The following is a 21,391-nucleotide window of genomic DNA, read 5'->3' as shown; positions in this document are numbered from 1 at the left end:
GACATTGCCAAGGTTAATTCTGAAATAAGAGAGATCCAAGCACAAGAATGGAACCGCGTTGTTTTGGTTTAAATCATCCACACCATTAGATGCTGCTGCACCTGCTGAGTTTCTCCGGCATTTTCGTGTACCTGGGGGATCTGAATGTTACGGACAAAGATCCTATAGCAGAGCTCCCGCCGACCCACAGGGGCCGCGCGCTCCCGCCGCCTCCGCGCGCTCCCGCCGACCCACAGGGGCTGTTTTCCGCGCGCACATCCGCCGCCGCCGCGCGCTCCCGCCGCCGACCCACAGGGGCCGCGCGCACCCGCCGCCGCCGCGCGCGCTCCCGCCGACCCACAGGGGCCGCGCGCGCACCCGCCCGCCGCCGCGCGCTCCCGCCGACCCACAGGGGCCGCGCGCGCACCCGCCGCCGCCGCGCGCTCCCGCCCAACAGAGGCCGCGCGACCTCCCCTGGGGCGCGCAGATTGGCAGCGGCACCAACTGTTCCAGAGGATTCGCCGGGGGAGGAGCGCGGCCCTGGGGCGCTGGCACCGGCACTGGACGGTGAGGGGGAGCAGTGAGTGGTGTCCACATCCGACGATAAGGGGGAGGGAGAACCGGAGGGTAAGGGGGCAATGGAGGGGGAGGGCAAGAGGGGACGGGACACACAGGTGGGAAACAATGTGGTGGCGGAAGTTTGTTTTTCTGGACTACAGGCCTCTGACTACTTTAGGGTTGGTTACCCAGCCATAGGAAATCTGTCATTGAGCTGGGAACAATGCCGATAAGATTTAGAAAGATGTCGCCTGGACTGGAGGAACTGAGTTACAGGGAGGTTTTGGGCAGGCTGACACTGTTCAGTAAAGTCTAGGAGACTGCGAGGGTAAACCTAGCGCTGTGTGAAATCATGAAGGGTACAGCACACGGTCTTGACCAAGGGATGGGTTATCAAGAACTAGAGGGCATTCGTTTAATGTGAGAGGGAAAAGATTTAATATGAATCTAAAGGTCAACCTTTTTACACTGACGGCTGTACGTATATGGAACAGGCTGTCAGTAGCAATGTTACAAAATTTTGAGTTTTTAAAATCAAGTCTGCAATTTATCCCATCAGATAAAGCACAAAAATAAGTTTAATTTGACGCCTAATTCACTTTCATATCTTCAGTATTAAAAAAGTTATCGCCATTTTCATACTCGGAAATTAGCATCTTGTTCCCTATTGCTTTTCCATTGACTTAACACAAAAGCTGTGATCGAGGACAGTGAAATGGCCATAACTTTATTAAAAAGTAAGAGAACTGAAATAAATTTTCAGTTATTATAGATTGAAGCATTCTGAAACAAATATGAAACAATCTTACTTGGATGACCTGAAATTAAAGCATATAATTAGTTAGTTACCCAATTGTAGCTAATTCCAAAGTTCAATTACTAATCTAAACATCTATCCATTTCTTAAGAAAAGATTAACATTTTTAAATAGCCTAAGTGTCCAAATAACATTCACAAAGAATTTACAATAAAACATGATTTTTAAATCTTATTTATAGGCCAAATGGAAGGAATTTAGTGTTCAATTGCTGTAAATTAATGACCATTTAAATCAGCTTTCGAGTGGGATCCTGTGGAACTCTGTGGAACGCGCTGGTTTGGAACTTTCCCATTGCGGCGGATTTGTACCCCATATGCTCAGAAAAATACTGCGGGATTTAATGGGGCCCCAAATTAACTACTCGCAACATAAAACTTTGTTTAAAGGGATCTTAAGAAGCGCTTTTTAATGTAAAAATAAACAACCTACCTTCCGTTGTCCCCTGCATGAGATCCGTCCCGTTGTTGGCGGTCGCGGGTTTAGAGGATGATTTTTAACTTACTTTAACAATTAAATTAACCAATTAAGTTTAAAAATACCTGCAGCGAACGAACCTCGCAGCGATTTTTCGTCAGCAACTAAGTAGGCTGAACAACCTCGATTTGAATAGCCGAGAGAAAATCGCGTTTTAAACCAGCCCCCCTCTCAAAGGCGCCAAAATCGCGCACACGGGCAGCGACAGACCTACAGCGTCGCTGAAGGTAGGTTTTGCAACAAACCTACTGTCAGAGGAAATGATTGAGACAGGAACAAAACTCCATTTAAAAGACGTTTTCACAGGTACATGGATAGGAAAGGCTTAAAGGGATATGGGTCAAACACTAGTAAATGGGACCAGTTTACATGGTCTATTAGGTTGGCATGGATGAGGTGGGCCAAAAGCCTTTTTCCATGTTGTATGACAGAAGGGAGTTCTGGTTCTGGTTGATTACTGCGCAAACACCTCATCAGTAGTTATCTTGCGCAGGTCAGAGTGAGTAGAGTAGTGATTAAATTTTGAAGTGGGCACTTTTGACCAAGTTGTGGCGATCTAGTTGCTCAATCCCCTTTTTAAATGACTTAACATTGGGGGCAGCACGTGTGTTGGGTGGTAACCTATTCCATTCCCTTATCGTCCTTGGGTTAAGGGAATATTGGTAGCAAAGTTTATTGAAACTTAGCGAGTTAATGATGTAGGGACCGTTAGTTAGTCTTGTTTCATGGCAGTTGATGCTGTGGGAATGACAGGAGATTTGATGGCGTGATTTTGTGAATCTCCTTGTAAATTGCAATAAGTCTTAGCCTGATTCTGCGGTGCTCTAGGGAGCCCCATCCGAGAGAAGTCAGCATATTATTCACGCTTAATTTGCGCTTGTAGTCATTACATACAAAGCGGGCTGCTCGGTGTTGTACTTTCTCCAGGGTGATGTTGTTGTTGAAAGGATCCCATATGGCTCCACAATACTCCAATTTGGGCCTGACCAAAGACTTGTAGGCATTCTCTTTGATGGATGTACGACATGCGTGAACATTTTTTTGAGAAGGGCTGGTGCAGGAGTCCAGAGGTGAGATGGACTTGCACCTTCACCTCTAGCTAGGAAAATGTCATAATGTTTGCATTTAGCTCTTAGGGCTAAGAGATTTTGCTCTTAGGGCTAAAGGAATCAAGAGATATGGAGAAAAAGCAGGAATTTAGATGATCAGCCATGATCATATTGAATGGCGATGCTGGCTCAAAGAGCCGAATGGTCTACTCCTGCACCTAGTTTTCTATTCGTCCTATTCTTATCTTGCAGGCATCCATTTAATTTCTCTATCATGACGTGAGTGTCACAGCGTACTTACCAAGTGAATACTCTAGAGCCTAGACAAATAACCCCAAGATGGATGTTCAATGAATTTGAGTTCAACAAAACATCCACTGGAAGGATAGATCCGCTGGAGGTCATAGTACACTAGTACACAAGCAAATTAGAGTAGCCCTAAATGTGAAACAATGAACTGCAGAATCTGATATACGACAAAAGACAAAGTGCTGGAGGAACTCGGAGAGTCATGCAGCATTTGTGGACAACATAGATAGGGTGACATTATGGGTCGGAATCCTTCAGACAGATTGTGGTGGGGAGGGGAAAAGCAGGCAAACTGGACTCAAGGAGGTCAGTGAGGCTTGAGGTGATCCATCAAATGGTAAATAAATAGGTAATAAATGAGGATGGTGAAGAGCGAGAGAGAAAGAAACAGTGTTGGAACTAAGATACAGTTTATTACAATTGGTAAAAATCTGAACTAAAATAAAATGATGGGTGTCCAACAGGTGACACAGCATTTGTTGAGAGAGTAAACTAGAGTTTATTTTTGACATTTCACCAGAACCTTCCATTTCTGATACAAACTGAAAAGGTTGGTTATCTAATCTTTTGGAATTTGATGTTGAACTATGTGGCTGTAACATGCTTAATTGGAAATTTATATGCTCCTTCTTGAACTTGCGTTGGGCTTAATTGGAACAGTGTAAAGGTAAAAGACAAAGCCTGCAGAATGGGAGAGGGGTGGAGATTGCAGAATAGGAGAGGGCTAGATCCAGGCAACTAGAAATCTAGAGTCATGCTTGAGGGTTAAATGGAACTGTTCCACAAAAGCATTACCCAAACTGCATTTGTGACATTGGGGCAATATTTGATTAAGAGATTTTGAAAAGTGAAACATAGTTCAAGGGTAAAGAGTTCCATAAAGCTGAAGGGTAAAGATAGCCGGTCAAGGGAACCCTGGAAAGTATGGTTTAAAAAGAACAAAAAGTACAAATATAACAGGTAGAGAGCACTGAAAACATGGAGACTTTCCAGGAAAATAAAAACAAGTTGGAAGAGCAGAGAGGGTAATCAAAATATCACTGGCAGACAGGATTAAGAGAATCCAAAGGTGTTTTATAAGTATATTAAGATAAAGAAAGTAAATGGGCAAGAGTAGAACCCAATAGGGATCAAAGGAGAAATCTATGCATGGAGTGTGAGGAATTGGGCAAGATCTTAAATAAATACTTTTCACCTGTATTCACTTTGGAGAAAAGCACAGTTGTTGGAGATTTCATTTGCAACAATGACATTCTAAGGGCCCGATGAGATGTATCCTAAAATGACGAGATTACTGGTTGGGTCTGACAGAAGTATTTAAATCTTTGATTTTCACAGGTAAGATGCCAGATGATGGAAGGCAGCAAATGTGATACCTTTATTCAAGAAGGGCAGCAGGGATAAGACAGGTAACTACAGGCCAGCTAATCTAAAGGTCTGAGGGACAGGACTAATGTACACTTTGAATGTAAGGGATTAATCAGGGAGAATTGGCACCGATTTGTTAGTGGGATAGCCTGTCTGACTAATTGAAGTTTTAAAGAAATAACTAAATTTGAGGACATCGATATAGTAAATCTGGTCTTCAGCAAAGCTTTTGAGGTCCCACATGGATGGCTCCAAATAATTAAAGTATAAAGGTTTTCAAATCAGATCCAATATTGGCTTAGTGTAGGAGATTCGGGATGATGTTCAAGGATTGCATTGATGACTACCAGTAAAAATCAGCACTAGGACTCTTGCAGTTTGTTATATGTATTAATGTCTTGAGTGTGAATATAGGATGGAGGATTAGCACATTTAGATACAAAAAATTAATTTGTATTTCATAGTGAGGAGGCTAGTAAGGGTATGCAATGATATTGATCAACTGATAAGCTGGGCAAGGCAATAGCAGATGGAATTTAATCCTGATAGATGTGAGATGATGCATTTTGGATAGTCAAATAGAGGTAGGACATATACCATGAATGATAGGGTCCCAAGGAGTATTACTGATCAAAGGGATCTTGTCCAAAGTCCAAAGATTCCTGAATGTAGCAATACTGGATAGGGTGGTGAATAAAGCATATGGGATGCTTGCCTTCATTAGCCAGGACATGAAACATAGTGCAGGGAGGTAGTGGACATAAAGTGCTGGAGTAACTCAGCGGGTCATGCAGCATCTCTGGAGAAAATGGATAGGTAATGTTTCACGTCAGAATCCTTCTTCAGACTGATTGTAGGGGAGGGGGGGAGAACAGGAAAAAAACTGGAGCCAAAAAGAGGCAGGACAAATCATGGCTGGCAACAGATGACCTTGGGTAAGGGGGTTCCTTATAGACAGATTGTTGGCCAAAGGCTAGAGATAGAAGCAGGTGTGACCACAAGAGGGATACATAGTTGTGAACTTAAAAGCTGGTTAAAGCTGATTAAAATGGTGGTACAGGGAAAGAGGGGGGGGGGGGGGGGGGGGGGAGTGGGGAATAGTGGGAGTGCGGGTGTGCAGGGGTGGAGAACGGGAAGGGAGGTGTTTGTAGAAGTTACCTAAAATTGGAGAATTCAATGTTCATACCGTTGAGTTATAAGCTATGAGGTGCTGTTCATCGGGTTTGCGTGTGGCCTCACACTGACAATGGAGGAGGCCCAGGACAGAAAGGTCAATGGGAATGGGAAGGCTAGTTAAAGTGCCATTCCTGTCCTTAATTCATTCACATTTCTGTGATTACATTTATATTGTTTTTTTTCAGGTGCCTTTTCTTTTCAGGTTTATCAGCCTTGCCTATTAGATTCTTAGCACCAAAATTAATGCAACTTGTCTGCCTTATCATGTCATCAACTACTCTTCCTTGTTGACTCATTTGAATTATAATCTATATTTGACTTCATTTTTCTACCTAATGTACTACTGTTTTCCATTTCATCCTCCATGCCAAATTAACGTAAAGCCTCAATAATAAACAAAACTCCCTGTAAGTTCCCATCCAGTTCGGATGTAATTTGGCCTGCTTGTACAACATGCATCTTCCCAAGAAGTGGTCCCAATGATCAAAGTATTTAAACCCCTTCCTCCTGCACCACCCCAATTAGCTACCTACCCTCCTATTTCTATATTCATTAGCATTTCGCACAAGAAATAAGATACAGATTACAACCTTGAAGTTCTTGCTCTTCTACTTTCTACCTAAATGGCCTGTCCCATTTTTCATATCATGTTGCCAAAAGATTTTGAACAATTCAAAATCCAGCGGTGCCAAAAAAAATGTTGCGACACTTGAAAAAATACCGCGCGTCAATACGTCATCACTCCGCAAATTTTTCGGTGACCTGATACGTCAGTCAATGATGCCGGCAGTTGCCGAAAAAATCGCCAAGTGGGACAGGCCCTTGACTCCCTAAATTCACTTTGCTGCACCTCAACTCTTTTTACCTATGTCAATAGTGCCAATGTTTATCACGACCTCTGGCTGATCATTCTCCCTTTTCAGAGAATGACCTGTAGCCATTCCAAGATATCCCTGACCCTCGACGACAGAGGCAAAAAACCATTCAGGGGTTTAGTTCATACAATGGTTCTATGTATGCCAAACAAATAATTTCATTGTACCAAGTACACATGACAATTAATCAACAATCTGTCCCTCTCCAGTTTGCTCGAGCTTGTTTAGTCCTTTTTTACAGTTATCTATCGGAGTCAATCGTGATATCATATCGTGATCTCAGCAGAAAGTAGCAAACTATTTATTCACTCCCCACCCCTTCCACCAACCAAATCTAAAATGGTTTACCTGTTTGAGAAGAGGATAGCTCCAAATGACAAGTTCACTACTGGATACTACCCTACAAAGCTTCCACTAATCTGGAGATTGTGGGAATGGACATAGAGTGCAAATTAACATCTTTTAAAGATCACCATTGTTCAATTTCATTTTTTCTCAATTCTAGTTAAACATGGCTGGATTCATTTGCCGCCTACTGAAATAAAGACCGTTCCAAATAAGTATATATTTACTCTAGATTGCTCCTCAATCTAGACCTAATATCACATTGTAAATACTTACTTTCCCAAATGTTCCTCACCTCGCCCACCTTGTCCCTGACAACCATAATCCTACAGAGATTCCTTCTGTAATAAACTGGAAATGTTTAGATTAAAATTCAGAAAACGTGAGAAATAGTTCCCCCGCTTTTCTGCTACCTCAGTCTGTGTCGGAATAGATGGAAGTTCTCCATTATCACTATTACATAGTTCTTCTACCTTTCAATAATTTCCATGTAATCTTCTTTATATACTTCCAAACAATTAGTTGTGTATAGGGGCCAACCTAAGATGTAATGGCAGCTCTATTGTTTTCGAACTCCTATAGATTTGTCCTTTATTCCTGAAGGACATCTGCCTTCTCTAGTACTTAAATATTATTTATCAAAATAGTCACACCCCCCATTATTCTTTCCTTCACTACCCTTCCTGAACCCATTGTACCCTGGACATTTAGGACCCAAATCTGCCTTTAGAGACAATCCCAAGAGACTATGCAGCCAATTTCATTTGTTCCAATATTTTTGCAACACTATATTGTTACTTTTACTCTCCTGCTCACGGCACAGTGGTGCATCTGGTAGATCTGCTGCCTCGGAGGGCCAGAGACCCTAGGTTCTGCCAGTGTGGAGTTTACATATTCTTCCTTGAACCACGTGGGTTTCCTCCGGGCACTCCAGTTTCCTCCCATATCCCAAAGACATGTGGGTTTGTAGATTAATTGGTCCGAGTGTGTAAGGGGGTGGATTAGAAACTGGGATAATATAGCACTACTGTGAACGGGTGATCGATGGTCAGTATGGACTCGGTGGGCTGAATGGCCTGTTTCTGTGCTGAATCTTAAAATTAAACAAAGCTAAAATGCTTGTCGACCCAATGGGCCCAATGTCTTCTTCCAATCTACTGCTCCAGTGCTCTACTATTCTAAAATCTTTGATAATTTATGTAAAACCATTCAGGCTTAAACAGTACCACTGTTTTGAAAGGGCCCTAAAGAAAGCAAATTAAATTACCTGTGACCATGATTCATTTACCTTTTCCTGCATACTTTGGCATGGTCTAGCATAATATCCTCGTCTATCGTGCCCAGGCTCTTGCTCAACTATAGTTGTAGTACAATTAGATAATCAAATGACATTTCACTATATTCATAAATACATTCATAAATTGTAACTCCCCATAATATCAATTCATAACTTCCTCATCTGAAACTTGCTCATGTTGACACAGATATGGATGGAAACATACATGGAATGTCCAATTCAATCACTGCATGCTATTAAACTATATGTACATGTATCACATTCAATTGTTAGTAAGCCTGATGTTTGAATGTCAGACATTCAAACATCAGTGATCTTTTTTCCACCCTACAATAAGCATTGTACTACAGGTATTGCAAACATTTACCCCTCTTTCTCGGCCGTTCAAAACTCTGGCTAAATCTGACACCTAGTCCTGGTCACACATCCTCGCTATTCCTGCTGTCCTACATGGGTTTGTGGTTCCCATAATACCTCAAATTTAAAATTTACATCTGCATGTTTACATTTCTGAAATGCCTTGCTTTTTTTCAGATTCAGATTCAGATTCAATTTTAATTGTCATTGTCAGTGTACAGTACAGAGACAACGAAATGCATTACTTTTTCTACTTTTGTCACCCTGACTTCCTCCATTTTCCAATGTCACACTGACTCAATTTGTACACTCCAAATTTAAAGCAACATTCCTTATTTCAGCTGCCTCAGTCCCAAACCAGACATTTGCCTTTAATTTTTGATGTGCATTCTAATTTGGAACAGTGTTATTTTAACTTCATTGAAGTTCAGTATTCTTACCTGGTTAGCAATAATTCTTACAGTTATTGATTTTTGACACACAAACCAACCAGGAAATTTAAACACGTTTAAAGACTGTCAGATGGAAGCACCCTCAGGAACAAGTTGTAGACTGAAAGTCAATGACCAGTAAATTATGATTTTGTCATAATTTTTCCCAGTAGATATTATACAAAATTGCACCACTTTTACTACAGTGAAAAAAACATGGCCTCAACATTAGTGACGGGAGCATATGAGCCCCCAAACTGAATCGGAAATCTAAGGACATGGAGGTCCAGTAGATCATTACAGCCAAGACTCATTGGCCTAAATTCTCTCTGGGGATGCCAGCAAAGGGAAGCTGAAAATCAAAAGCACCATAAGAGGCTGCGGCGTGACTATATGGAGTTTTATCAAATCATGAGGGGCATAGATAAGGTGAATAGTCAGTCTTTTCTCCAGCGCACGGGAGCCTAAAACATGAGGGCAAAGGTTTTAAGTGAGAGAGATATAAGACTTAAAATAGAACTGAGCAGCATTTTTTTCCCCACGCAGATGGTGGTGCATATATTGAATAAGTTGCAGAGGAAGTGTTGGAGGCAGGTATAATTACACTTAAAAACACACTTGAATATGTTTGTGGATAGGAAACGTTGGGAGGGATATGGACCATGTGCAGGCAAGTGGGATTAGCTTGGTTAGACATCTTAGTTGGCATGGAGCAGTTGGGCCAAGGGGCCTGTATCCATGCTATTATAGCTCCATGACTTTGTCAGATGACCAGCTATGGACCCATGAATTTGTTAATCATTAAGGGAAGGGGCATTCTACAATGACTGGAAGCTGATTCCCAGAAGCTTTGCAGACGGCTTCATCCAGATATCTGAAGGAGCACTTCTGATCTTGACTCATAACAACATATATATTTTTAAATCTTACCTATCCGTCTCTTTATATTCTCTGGGACAAATAACTTGACAAGGAAGACCCATTGTTTCTTCGTTCAGACCTTAGTTTGTTTAAATATCATCATAACAGCATAAAGCTGGAGTTATTTTTTTTAGGGCCTGCAGTTGGAGACATTTTTTATTTCCACATTATTAAAGATTCGAATAAATATTTTTATAATGTATGATTAAGAAGTTAGGAGGGAAAGAGATGAGGTGGCAAAGGAATGTCAGCCATACCTCAAAGTACAAGGTGCTGGTTCCAACTAAGGAGCACTATAGCTGCTAGCTCACATTGGAGAACACTGAGGATACTGCTCACAGTAGAAATGTTTTTCAATGATAAGTTGCATCAGCTGATGAGTAATAATAACAACTAACAATAATCTAAAAGGTTCTATTTATTGCAGCAAAATGAATAGAGATTTAAAATATTGGAAAGAAGCGGCGACTGTGATCCTGGCTGCAGGTACTCAAAAACAGCTTATGAGTAAAGGCGCTACCAATTCTCAGCCCAGTAAACCTACAATTTCAACACCTACACGAGAGAGGAATCCATCTCCATCATGCCTAGAGAAGGCAATATGTGATTTTGCCTTACTTTTATTACAACGGAATCAGGGACACGCATTTCTCCCCAATGCTTATGTGTTCCCAGGAGGTCGAATCAGCACAGCTGATTTTTCCAAAGAATGGATCCAGTTGTTCCATCCTTATTGCCAATCACCTAACTTTAAGTTGGATACTGTCAAGCAAACTATTCGGAGATCTCCAATCTTTGCAACGGAAAGGAGAAAATTAGGATCTCAAATACCTGGAGAGGTAGCTTTCCGTATTTGTGCCATTAGGGAAACTTTTGAAGAATCTGGGATACTCCTTGTTAAGCCGAATAACCCTGACAAAGACTTGAACAAGCAAGGGGTCATACAGCTTGCACATTTCGATCAAAACAAACTTGCAAGTTGGAGGCCACTTGTGCAGGAAAATGCAGCAAATTTTATAAGACTGTGCAAAGAGTTGGACTGTTTACCAAATATTTGGGCATTGAAGGAGTGGAGTAATTGGTTGACTCCCACGTATCTGGGGGGAAATAGGTTTGATACTGTATTTTTCATTTGTTGTTTAGAAGAAATCCCTTTAACAGAACCTGATGATCATGAAATAATCTTTCACAGTTGGATGCACCCTCTTGAGGGGATCAAGGGTCACCAATCTGGGAGATTGCTTGTTCCCCCCCCACAATGGTATGAAATAGGCAGACTTTGCCGATTTATCCACCTCCAAGATTTGCAACAATTTAGCCAAGATCGTTCTGTAGACGGTTGTGAGCGATGGTTTCCCATCCGTCTACTTGCATCTGATGGTTTTGCCACCCTGTTACCTGGGGATGATCTTTATCCAGAAGATCCAGATTTCACAGGGGAAATGGAATTAAACCTCACTACCTCCAAATCTCTGAAACAAGCACGGCTAGAAGTTAGCAGACTGCACCGAATAGAGTTCAGAAAACCTCACGATTGTACTCTGTATGTGAATATTGAACCCCAATATAAACATGTCCACCCATTAGAAATAAACAATCATCCTCATAGTCATAGGTGAATTGCCTGGTTAATATGCAAAAACATGTGCCTGAAATAAATGTTAGCGAGTGTAATGATAAGCATTTATTTCTGAATGAATTTTCACACTGAACATTAAACCTAGAAAAAAAAACATGGCTGTAGTGTAACTTGCACAAATTTTGTTTAGCTAGAATATTCTAGTCGTTCATAAGAGTCAACCATACATAGGAAATTCGGAGAAACATATTTCCTCTAAATATCTAAAAGAGAGACCGTGGTTCAACATTGATTTTTTTTTTAAGGGACAAGAAGGATTTACAGGCAGCAATGAGCCAGGACTGTTCGTGTCGGACAAGCCAATTCTAACATCTATGGACAAATAAGAAAAGGTTTTTAACAATTGCAGTCAGGGCACTGGTGTACACTCTGCAAAATATTTTCTACTCTATGCAAGAACTTTGGGTTCAGCTCATCTGCAATGCTGGAATCTGATTTTGGTTTAATTAAAAGAGAAAAGAAATGTAAGTCATCTTGTTTGATGCCATTTGTTCTGAACAAAATTTCTAATAGAATACAACATCATCCCAGCCAGGGTTTTGGCAATTTACAATGGATTTCCAATCTGTTTAATTTCCTGGCATTTGTGCCGTGGAATGTGTCTGCTGAATTTGTACTTAGTTTTTCAATATGTTCATTTATTTGATTAGAGAGAAAGAGTTATAATAATTTGCTTTAGTGTCACGATTAAAATTTTTTTTTTAAAGATTTTGAGAAGTTGAATATCAATGACATTCAGAAGCATTCAAAGAACATTGTAACTTTTACCACCAACAAAGTCGAGTAAGCATTATTTTGCCAATTAAAACAATTGAATGGTTATATAAGTCTGCCATCAATTTTTCAGTGTCCTTGGTTCCAGAGCCTTTCAAGATTATCCGTATTGCGATTGTGGTCACGGCTTCTGGGAGAAGTCCAATGGTACCAGAATACCCTAGGTCCCCGAGGGGGGCAAGATACCAGCCTTCAACGTCAGCCTCAGAAGTCAGCTATGGGAATGGGCCAGAGTTCCAGAGCATGGACTGCAGTGGCAAGTTCCAGCTGCAGCTGGCCATAAAGGCCCATCACAGCCATCCCCTTCATCCAGATTGTCCAGTGAACCATCTGCGCCTGGCCACCTCCCGCAGCTGACTTTTGAGGGCGTGGAAGGTAAGACCCCTGGTTCTTCTTACCGACCCTTTGTTCTAACGTCTGCTGCCGTCACCAACTTCCTCCACCCTCCTCACTGGTCCTCAGGGATGAGCGGGAGCCAGGCTTGCTGGCTTGCCACTCCAGGCAGGTTCCCAGTTCCGTGGCAGGCACTACCCTCGCATATATCCATGTTGATTGCTCAGGAGTTTCTGCTGCGCACATCAAGAGCTACCCTCTCATATATTCATGTTGATTGCTCATTTTATCATATTTTCCAAAAACCTTGTTACTACTTTAATACTGAATTGTAATATTTGCCCTATTGTTGTCAAGCTAGCTGATCTGTAATTCCCCATTTCCCCCTCCATTTAAAATATTGGGGTTAAAATCTGTCTGTTTTAGATATTATGGAGTTTCATAAGATGACACCATTCTATATACCATCCTCATTGGCATCTCTTTTAATATCTTGCGATGTAGGTCATCATCACATCCTGAGAATTTACCAATGTTCAGTCCAATTAGTTTCTCCACTTCATTTTTTACTAATACTGATTGTTTTTGAGTTCCTTATTCATTCTAGATTGCATTGTCATTGATGCTTTTTTTTAATGTGCTGAGAGGATTTTCTGTTGGACAACCTGAAAGCAGTTGTAGGAGAGCAGAACTTTATAAAAGTAATAAGCCTTGGTGAGTTTCAGTTGAACAAGCTGAAAACAGTCTTATGGCTGTGTTGGAAACATGAATTTGAGGCTTTGGCTTGAGAAACTTTGGTGTAAAGGTACAGTTGGCTTTTCTTTTCCTTTCATAAATGATCTTCTGCTAGTTAAGTAAAGCTGATGGTTATGGCAGTTGCATGTTCCTACAAGATGTTGGAAGTTGGGGAGCCTTCCGATGTCACAGAGGACTAAACTTATGTGAGGTGTGTCCTAATGCAGCTCCTTACAGATGACATTGGGGAACTGGAGTAGCAGCTGGGTGAACTCGGGATCATGTGGGAGACTGAGGAGGTCATAGATAGGAGTTACAGTGAGACGGTCAAGTCTAGAGTACAGATTGAAAGTAGATGTGTGACCACCAGGAAAGGGAGTAGGCACAGAGTTCTGGAGTCCCCTGTGGCCATTTCCCTCAGCAACAGGTATGCCCTTTAGATACTGTTGTGGGGGTGGAATTAGGCCATTCGACCCATCGAGTCTACTCCGCCATACGATCATGGCTGATCTCTGCTTCCTCATCCCATTTTCCTGCCTTCTGCCCATAATCCTTGACACCCGTTTTAATCAAGAATTTGTCTATCTCTACCTTAAGAATATCCACTGATTTTGCATCCACAGCCCTGTAGCAATGAGTTTCACAGATTAACTACCCTCTGACTAAAGAAGTTCCCCCTCACCTCCTTACTAAAAGAGCGCCCTTTAATTCCAAGTCTGACATCTGGTCCTAGATCGGGGGTCTCCAAAATATAGCCCGCAGGCCACATCCGGCCCGCCACGAGATTTTAGCTGGCCCGCAGCAAGCTCTTAACACGTTCGTGCAGGGGGCTATTTAGTGGGTTTTGTGGTCGCGGGTTCTGTGCAAGCGAGATAAAACTCTGCCCCCACTTGCCCCGCCCCTCCTGTCTTTACTTGACTGGCTTCAAAATCTTTTTTTCCTCCTCAGGGACCTGACAGCTCCACGGGTACGTTTCCTTTTCTTTTGCCGTGGTGATTTTAAGATCCAAAATATCGGGAATTATCGCGTTTGCTCGCTGAATTTCACCAAAACTAAGGCATTATTAACTTACTTTTGATGAAATTCAGCGAGCAAACGCGATAATTCCCGATATTTTGGATCTTAAAATCACCACGGCAATTGTCAGCTGTTCACTTCTGCCGCTTTCTACCTTCAGTTCCCTCTTGTAATTACCTCACTTTCTATCATTTTTTTTTGCCTGAAAATTTAGGTCGCTGTGCTTCACGGTCACCCCGACTAGCACAGAAAATTTCAGCTAAAAAATCGGCCGTTTTCCATGTTTTTAACGGGTGGGAAAGTGCGTGTTTCCCCATTCACTTACATGTACCAAACTGAGAGATGTCCTCCAGTTAAAATTTTCGGTCACGTGAGGGGGATCTACGCTCATTTGACCTTTGGTGAAATCACCCTATACAGTAATGCAGATGTTGGAATCTTCATGGAACACTAAGTGCTGGTTGAGGTCAACTGGTCAGGCAGCATCTGTGGAGGGAATAGACAGGTGACTTTGTGAGTTGGGACCCTTCAGGCAGATTGTAATAATGGGGAGAAAACTGTAAAATAGGGTCTGGACAAAGCCTGGCAAATTATAGGTGGGGGGGGGTTTGATTTGCAGATGGGTGGAGTATGTGACAAATGCGAGAGGTAAAAAAGACAAATGGTGTCAGAAAAGGGGAGAAGGGTAAATGTAAAGCTACAGGGAGGGAAAAGAAAGGGAATAATGGGAAAATGAGGGACTTGGGAATGGGAGATAAGTGCATGAAGGAGGTTAGGTGACTGGAGAGTGATGAAAATTTCTGGGAGACAATGGGAGAAATGGGTGTGCACTGCGATAGAAAGAGTGGTTAAGGGATATTACTTGAAATTGGGGAATAGTAAGCTATCCAGGTTGAATAAAAGGTGCTGTTCCTTAATTTTAACGTATGTACTCTGGCATTGGAGAACACTTAAAAGTGGTTAACAACCAGGAGATCCTGCAGGCCTTGACAGAGAGCACAAGCATTATATAAAACGGTTGCCTCGTTTATGCTTCGTCTTGCTAATTAATGTAAAGGTCACATCAGAACATGTCACTGGGTTCATTCATTGTACCATGCACTTGTAATATATTAACAATGTTTTTCATTATCATTCCCTTCATGAAACGATTGATAGGCTGTTACACATGGCTTAACCTCTCCATGACCCATGGTAACAGGACCCTAAACTGTGGTCCAGGTTCTGCAGTCTTTCCCCACAAAGACTTTGTGTTGACTGCACCGGGCTTCAACTGCATCCCTCGGCACTGAGTCCTTCACCCTGCAATATACCAGTTGACAGAATTCTATGAAGGCATTTCCTTAAACTGGAAGGTCAACAAGTTTAGTGTGTTCCTCAGTGCAGTAGGTCTGCTCTAATGCAATAGCGATATCCCTGCGAAATCTGGTTATGCAAAGTTGCATATTGGCAGAACAAATTGTAATTGCCTTCAAACCACACATTTAAACAAATTTTCCTAATGGCAATCGATGAATGTGGCCCATAAAAGGCCAAAAATTGTGTTCTATTCCATCAATTATATTGTAACCAATTGGTGTTTATAGAAATACTCGTAATATCAGAAATATGCAGAGTTAATGATCTTCGAGTAGCAGTTAATGTTTGTCTCAGTAGGGTCCTCAGGCACTAGAACACAGTGTCTATTCACTCAAAGACACACTGGAAAGTAGGCGATCAGCTTCCTGCTGTTTATTGGCTTTTGGTCTCATCAGTGGCTCACTTCACGCTTGCCTTACATCGCTGCAAATTCTTTTGGTTACATTCTCTTTGAATGTGACAATTGAATATGTGGTTACTGATGATCTGTATCAAATGTACAGTTCAACCAATTACAGCAAATCCCCAGGTTACAATCCCCTCGTCTTCTATTCTGAGAATTGTTTGTAAGCTGAATTGTTTGTAAGTCTGAAATGAACAAACCCAGCTGTGAGAGGATAGTGAGCAGGGAAGAAAAAAGCAGCTGCCAGCCAGACTCGTTGACTTAGTGGATGAGGAAGTGAATGTGCTCAGTGTACCTAGTTCTGCCCGTCTCACCACAGTCGCTGATTGCTGAGGTTGAAAGGTGGGAGGAAGACAGCGATAGAAGGCAAGTGAAAATGCTCTCTTCTCACCTTGTAAAAGATGCCCACAGGTCCGCACAGTCTGCAAACCCATCCTCATCCATCTTACTGGTCTCCCACACACTCATTCATACATGTGTCAGTAAGTCAGTTCATACCTGTAAAGATAAATTAACAAGTTATTGTTTCTTGCAGCAACGATGAATAGAGACTTAAAATACTGGAAGGAGTCTGCGACCGTGATCCTGGCTGCAGGTATCCGAAATCACAAATTGAGCGAAAATGGTATCAATACGCAAATCTCTCAGCAACCACACGAGCGGAATCTAACTCTGTCAAGCGTGGCAAAGTCAGTATGTGATTTTGCCTTGCTTTTGTTGCAACGGAATCAGAGAAGCACATTTTTCCCCAATGCTTACGTGTTCCCAGGAGGTCGAATCAGCACAGCTGATTTTTCCAACGAGTGGATCCAGTTGTTCCATCCTTATTGCCAGTCGCCCAACTTGAAATTGGATACAGTCAAGCAGACTGATCGGAGGTCTTCAATCTTTGCAACGCACAGGGGAAAACTTGGATCTCAAATACCTGGAGAGGTAGCTTTCCGTATTTGCGCCATTAGGGAGACTTTTGAAGAATCTGGGATACTCCTTGTTAAGCCGAATAGCCCTGACAAAGACTTGAACAAGCAAGGGGTCATACAGCTTGCACATTACGATCAAAACAAACTTGCAAGTTGGAGGCCACTTGTGCAGGAAAATGCAGCAAATTTTATAAGACTGTGCAAAGAGTTGGACTGTTTACCAAATATTTGGGCATTGAAGGAGTGGAGTAATTGGTTGACTCCCACATCCCAGGGGAGTAAAAGGTTTGATGCTGCCTTCTTCATTTGTTGTTTGGAAGAAATCCCTTTCACAGTACCTGATGGTCATGAAATAATCTTTCACAGTTGGATGCGCCCTCTTGAGGTGATCAAGGGTCACCAATCTGAGCAACTCTTTCTTCCTCCCCCACAATGGTATGAAATAGGCAGACTTTGCCGATTTATCCACCTCCAAGATTTGCAACAATTTAGCCAAGATCGTTCTGTAGAAGGTTGTGAGCGATGGTTTCCCATCCGTCTACTTGCATCTGATGGTTTTGCCACCCTGTTACCTGGGGATGATCTTTATCCAGAAGATCCAGATTTAACAGGGGAAACAGAATTAAACCTCACTACCTCCAAATCTCTGAATCAAGCACGGCTGGAAGTTCGCAGACTGCACCGAGTAGAATTCAGAAAACCTCATGACGGTACTCTGTATGTAAATATTGAACCCCAATATAAACATGTCCACTCATTAATGATGAACAGTCATCACAATAGTCATCTCTGAATTATCTGACCAGGAAGCAAAAAAAAAAAACTCTGAAGTAAAATATCATTGCATTGTTCAAAACAATCTGTTTAATTTTAATTACATTTTCCCCAATACAAAGAAAGCAATATCAGAGCAAAAACACATTAAGAAAGCCATGGCCAAATGATTACAACTTAAAACCACTAAATCTTTCTGAATATTCTAGCAGGTCCCATAGAACATATGAAGGTGAGAAATGTTCTCAGAATAGTAAAAAGCTGGGGGGAAAATCCAAATGGGAATAATCAGCATCCACGAAGAGCAACAAAAAATCATGATAATCTTATATTAGACACAAAAGCTGGTGTAACTCAGCAGGTTAGACAGCATCTCTGGAGGTAATGTTTTGGGTTGAGACCCTTCTTCAGACCCTTATATCTACCTCTTATCTTCTAAATCTTATCTCTAAACAATTAATTTGTGAATGTCCAAAATTTACTCACGAGGAGCCACCACCCATTTTATAAATCCATTTCCCGAGATAGACGCAAAAAGCTGGAGTAACGCTATCCCACTGAGTTACTCCTGCTTTTTGTGTCGCCATCTTCGGTTTCAACCAGCATCTGCAGTTCCTTCTTGCACATTCAGTTTCCCAAGTTCTTTATCCTGTTAAATATATTCCCTTTCCAACTTTTCTTAGTTCTGATGAGGGGTCATAAATCTGAAAAAAGTAATTCTTTATCTCTCCACAGATAGATACATAGAAAATAGGTGCAGGAGTAGGCCATTCGGCCCTTCGAGCCTGCCAACTCAGTATCCTGTTCCTGCCTTCTCTCCATACCCCCTGTCTGTCATTATCATTGCTGCATTGTAGAATCATACAGCAAGGAAATAAGTCCTTTAGCCCACTCATCAATGCCCAGTCCATTCATGCCCAGCAAGATGCCCATGTACAATAGTCATATTTGCATGTGTTTTGACTCGTATCCCTCTGAATCTTTCCAATCCATTCCTTCTGCTCATAATACATGTATCAACAGGCAATGATATTTCAAATATATGGTGTAATATTAATATCAGGGTTCTGGGAAAATCACCGAAGCAAATTCCAGCATCAAATGAAATAAAAAATGATTAATCAATCTCTGCATAGTATTATTTCACTTGAGCTGGTGTGTATACAATCAGTCACTATCCATGCATTTGTAAATGAGGAGCAAATTCAGAACATCTGTAGAATTTTTATTTTCAAGGATAAATATTAAGGGTTTTGCCATTAACTGAAAACTTTCCCTTTCATTCGATCTCTCAGAGTACAGCATCTTACACTTGCTAGGATTGAACTCTATCTGCCATTTCTGGGGCTGATCTACATCCCACTGTATAGTTTGACAGCTTTCCTCACTGTCAGTAACTTGTCAATGCAATCTAGTTGGAGTGTAATTAAAGCATTACACTCCAACTAGATTGCATTGACCAGTTCCGGGCACCTCAACTGAGGAGGGGTACTTTGTTCATGGATGGAATGTATATAGGGAGGTTGCACGAAAGTTCACTGGGTCATACGGCTCGACGCACGGAGCCGCTAAATCCAACTGGAAGACATCCGTCATTTCCGGTATATGTTATTAATGCTAGAAACGCGTACTTTCCTACCTGTTAAAAACCGCCAAAATGTTGAGTTTTTGCGCTGAAAAAATGTGTGGTAGTCGGGGTAAGTGTGAGAGACATGTACCCAACTTTAGAATTCCAAAAGTGAAGCGAAATGAAGGTATAGAGAAGCGAGAACTGAAGGGACTACAGCAGCTAAAGTGCTTGGTAAACATGGACAATATTGGGAATTATCGCGTTTGCTCACTGCGTTTCATCAAGTAAGGCATTATTTGTGTTTTTTTCTTGATTCCTTTGGTATCTAAAAATTCTCAGAAGTGATAAATCTGGCTGTATTTTTCTTCAGATGCGTTTTCATTTTGTATGTAAAAACCCACGAGAACCATGGGCGATTTAAAAAAATTACAGCCAGATTTATCACTTCTGAAACTTTTTAGATGCCAAAGGAAACAAGAAAAAACACAAATAATGCAGTGATGAAATGCAGTGAGCAAACGGCCAATGTTCGCCAAGCACTCTGGCTGTTGTCCCTTCAGCTCTCGTTTTTATCTACCGTCATTTCTCCTCACTTTTGGAATTCTGAAGTAGGCTAAATGTGTCACACGCTTATCCCGATTTCCATAATTATTTACAGCGCAAAAATTGACAATTTCAGCGGGTTTTAACGTGCCCGCTACGCTGGAAACAATGGTAAGTGCCTACCTGCAGTACATCGCGTGTAATCCATTTGGAGTAGCGTAGCAACAGTATGGGTCGTGACCCGACTGCCGTGAAACCTCCCTATATAGGTATGTTACAAAACCTACCTGAATCGTCATTAGGAATCTGCCCACAGCCATGTCCGCAATTTTGGCGCTGTTTGGAGGGGGCGGGTTTAAAACGCGATTTTTACTAGGCTGTACTAATCGCAGATGTTCAGCCTAATAAATCATTAACGAAAAATCGCTGCAAGACCCGGTCGCAAAAGGTATTATTAGTTTTATAGGCCTCGATAATATAGTTATAATAGTTTTAAAATTACTCTCTGATTCCGCAACCTCTCGCAGCCCCAGGGTTTTATAAAGCAAACAATTAAAGGTATGTACCTTATTTTTACATTAAATGGGGCATATATATAACCCTGTAATTAAAGTTATCTATAGCGAGTAGTTCATTTTGGGCTTTTTATATCCCGCAGTATTTATCTCGGCATTTGAGGGCACTAATCCAGCGCGATGCGAACGTTCTAAACCAGCGCGTTCACAGAAACCCACTAGAAAGCCGATTTAAATGGGCATTTATTTACAGCAATTGAACACTAAATTCCTTCCATTTGGCCTATAAATTAATGTAAATTAGATATAAAAATCATGTTATATTGTGAATTATTTGTGAATAATCTTTGGACACTTAGGCTATTTAAAAATGTTAATCTTTCCTTAAGAAATGGGCTTTTGACTATCCAAGATCACAGCTTTTTTGTAATATCCATTGAAAATCAATAGGGAACAAGATGCTAATTTCCGAGTATGAAAATGGCCATAACTTTTTTAATACTTGAGATATGAAAGTGAATTTGGTGTCAAATTAAACTTATTGTTATGCTTTATCTGATGGGATAAATTGCAGACTTGATTTTTAAAATCTCAAAATTTTGTAACATTGCTACACACCCCCTCCCCCCGGGCCCCACACTCCCTCTCCCCGGGCCCCACACTCTCCCCGGGCCCCACACTCCCCGGGCCCCGTGATCCCCACACCCCCTCCGCCCCACACCCCCCGGGCCCCACACTCCCTCCCCCGGACACACCCCCTCTCCCCGCCCCCACACCCCCTCTCTCCGGGGGCCCCCACACCCCCTCTCCCCGGGCCCCACACCCCCTCTCCCCGGCCCCCACACCCCCT

The 21,391-nt window shown here is 41.8% G+C and overlaps 1 protein-coding gene across 6 annotated transcripts; it reads left to right on the top strand.

Moving 5' to 3' along the window:
• Positions 1-413: 413 nt before the first annotated feature.
• Positions 414-18,029, top strand: nudt19 (nudix (nucleoside diphosphate linked moiety X)-type motif 19). Of its 6 annotated transcripts, none has more exons than XM_055651998.1 (3): positions 451-546; positions 4,528-4,598; positions 10,387-12,426. In XM_055651998.1, the coding sequence occupies exon 3, from the start codon at positions 10,391-10,393 to the stop codon at positions 11,576-11,578; it is 1,188 nt and encodes a 395-aa protein (XP_055507973.1). In that variant the 5' UTR covers positions 451-546; positions 4,528-4,598; positions 10,387-10,390; the 3' UTR covers positions 11,579-12,426. The 6 variants fall into 6 exon arrangements, with proteins under 6 accessions (XP_055507977.1, XP_055507973.1, XP_055507975.1 ...); XM_055651999.1 differs by lacking the exon at positions 10,387-12,426 and adding an exon at positions 16,755-18,029 and having other exon boundaries at positions 532-546; XM_055651997.1 differs by having other exon boundaries at positions 544-606.
• Positions 18,030-21,391: the final 3,362 nt, after the last annotated feature.

Source organism: Leucoraja erinacea, chromosome 21, assembly GCF_028641065.1.
Source record: "Leucoraja erinacea ecotype New England chromosome 21, Leri_hhj_1, whole genome shotgun sequence".
In the NCBI taxonomy this organism is placed as follows: Eukaryota; Metazoa; Chordata; class Chondrichthyes; order Rajiformes; family Rajidae; genus Leucoraja; species Leucoraja erinaceus.
This window is presented reverse-complemented; position numbering and strand designations above follow the sequence as displayed.

Excerpts from the sequence above, each read along its gene's own strand:
- nudt19 (XM_055651998.1), top strand. The coding sequence starts at position 10,391 with ATGAATAGAGATTTAAAATATTGGAAAGAAGCGGCGACTGTGATCCTG.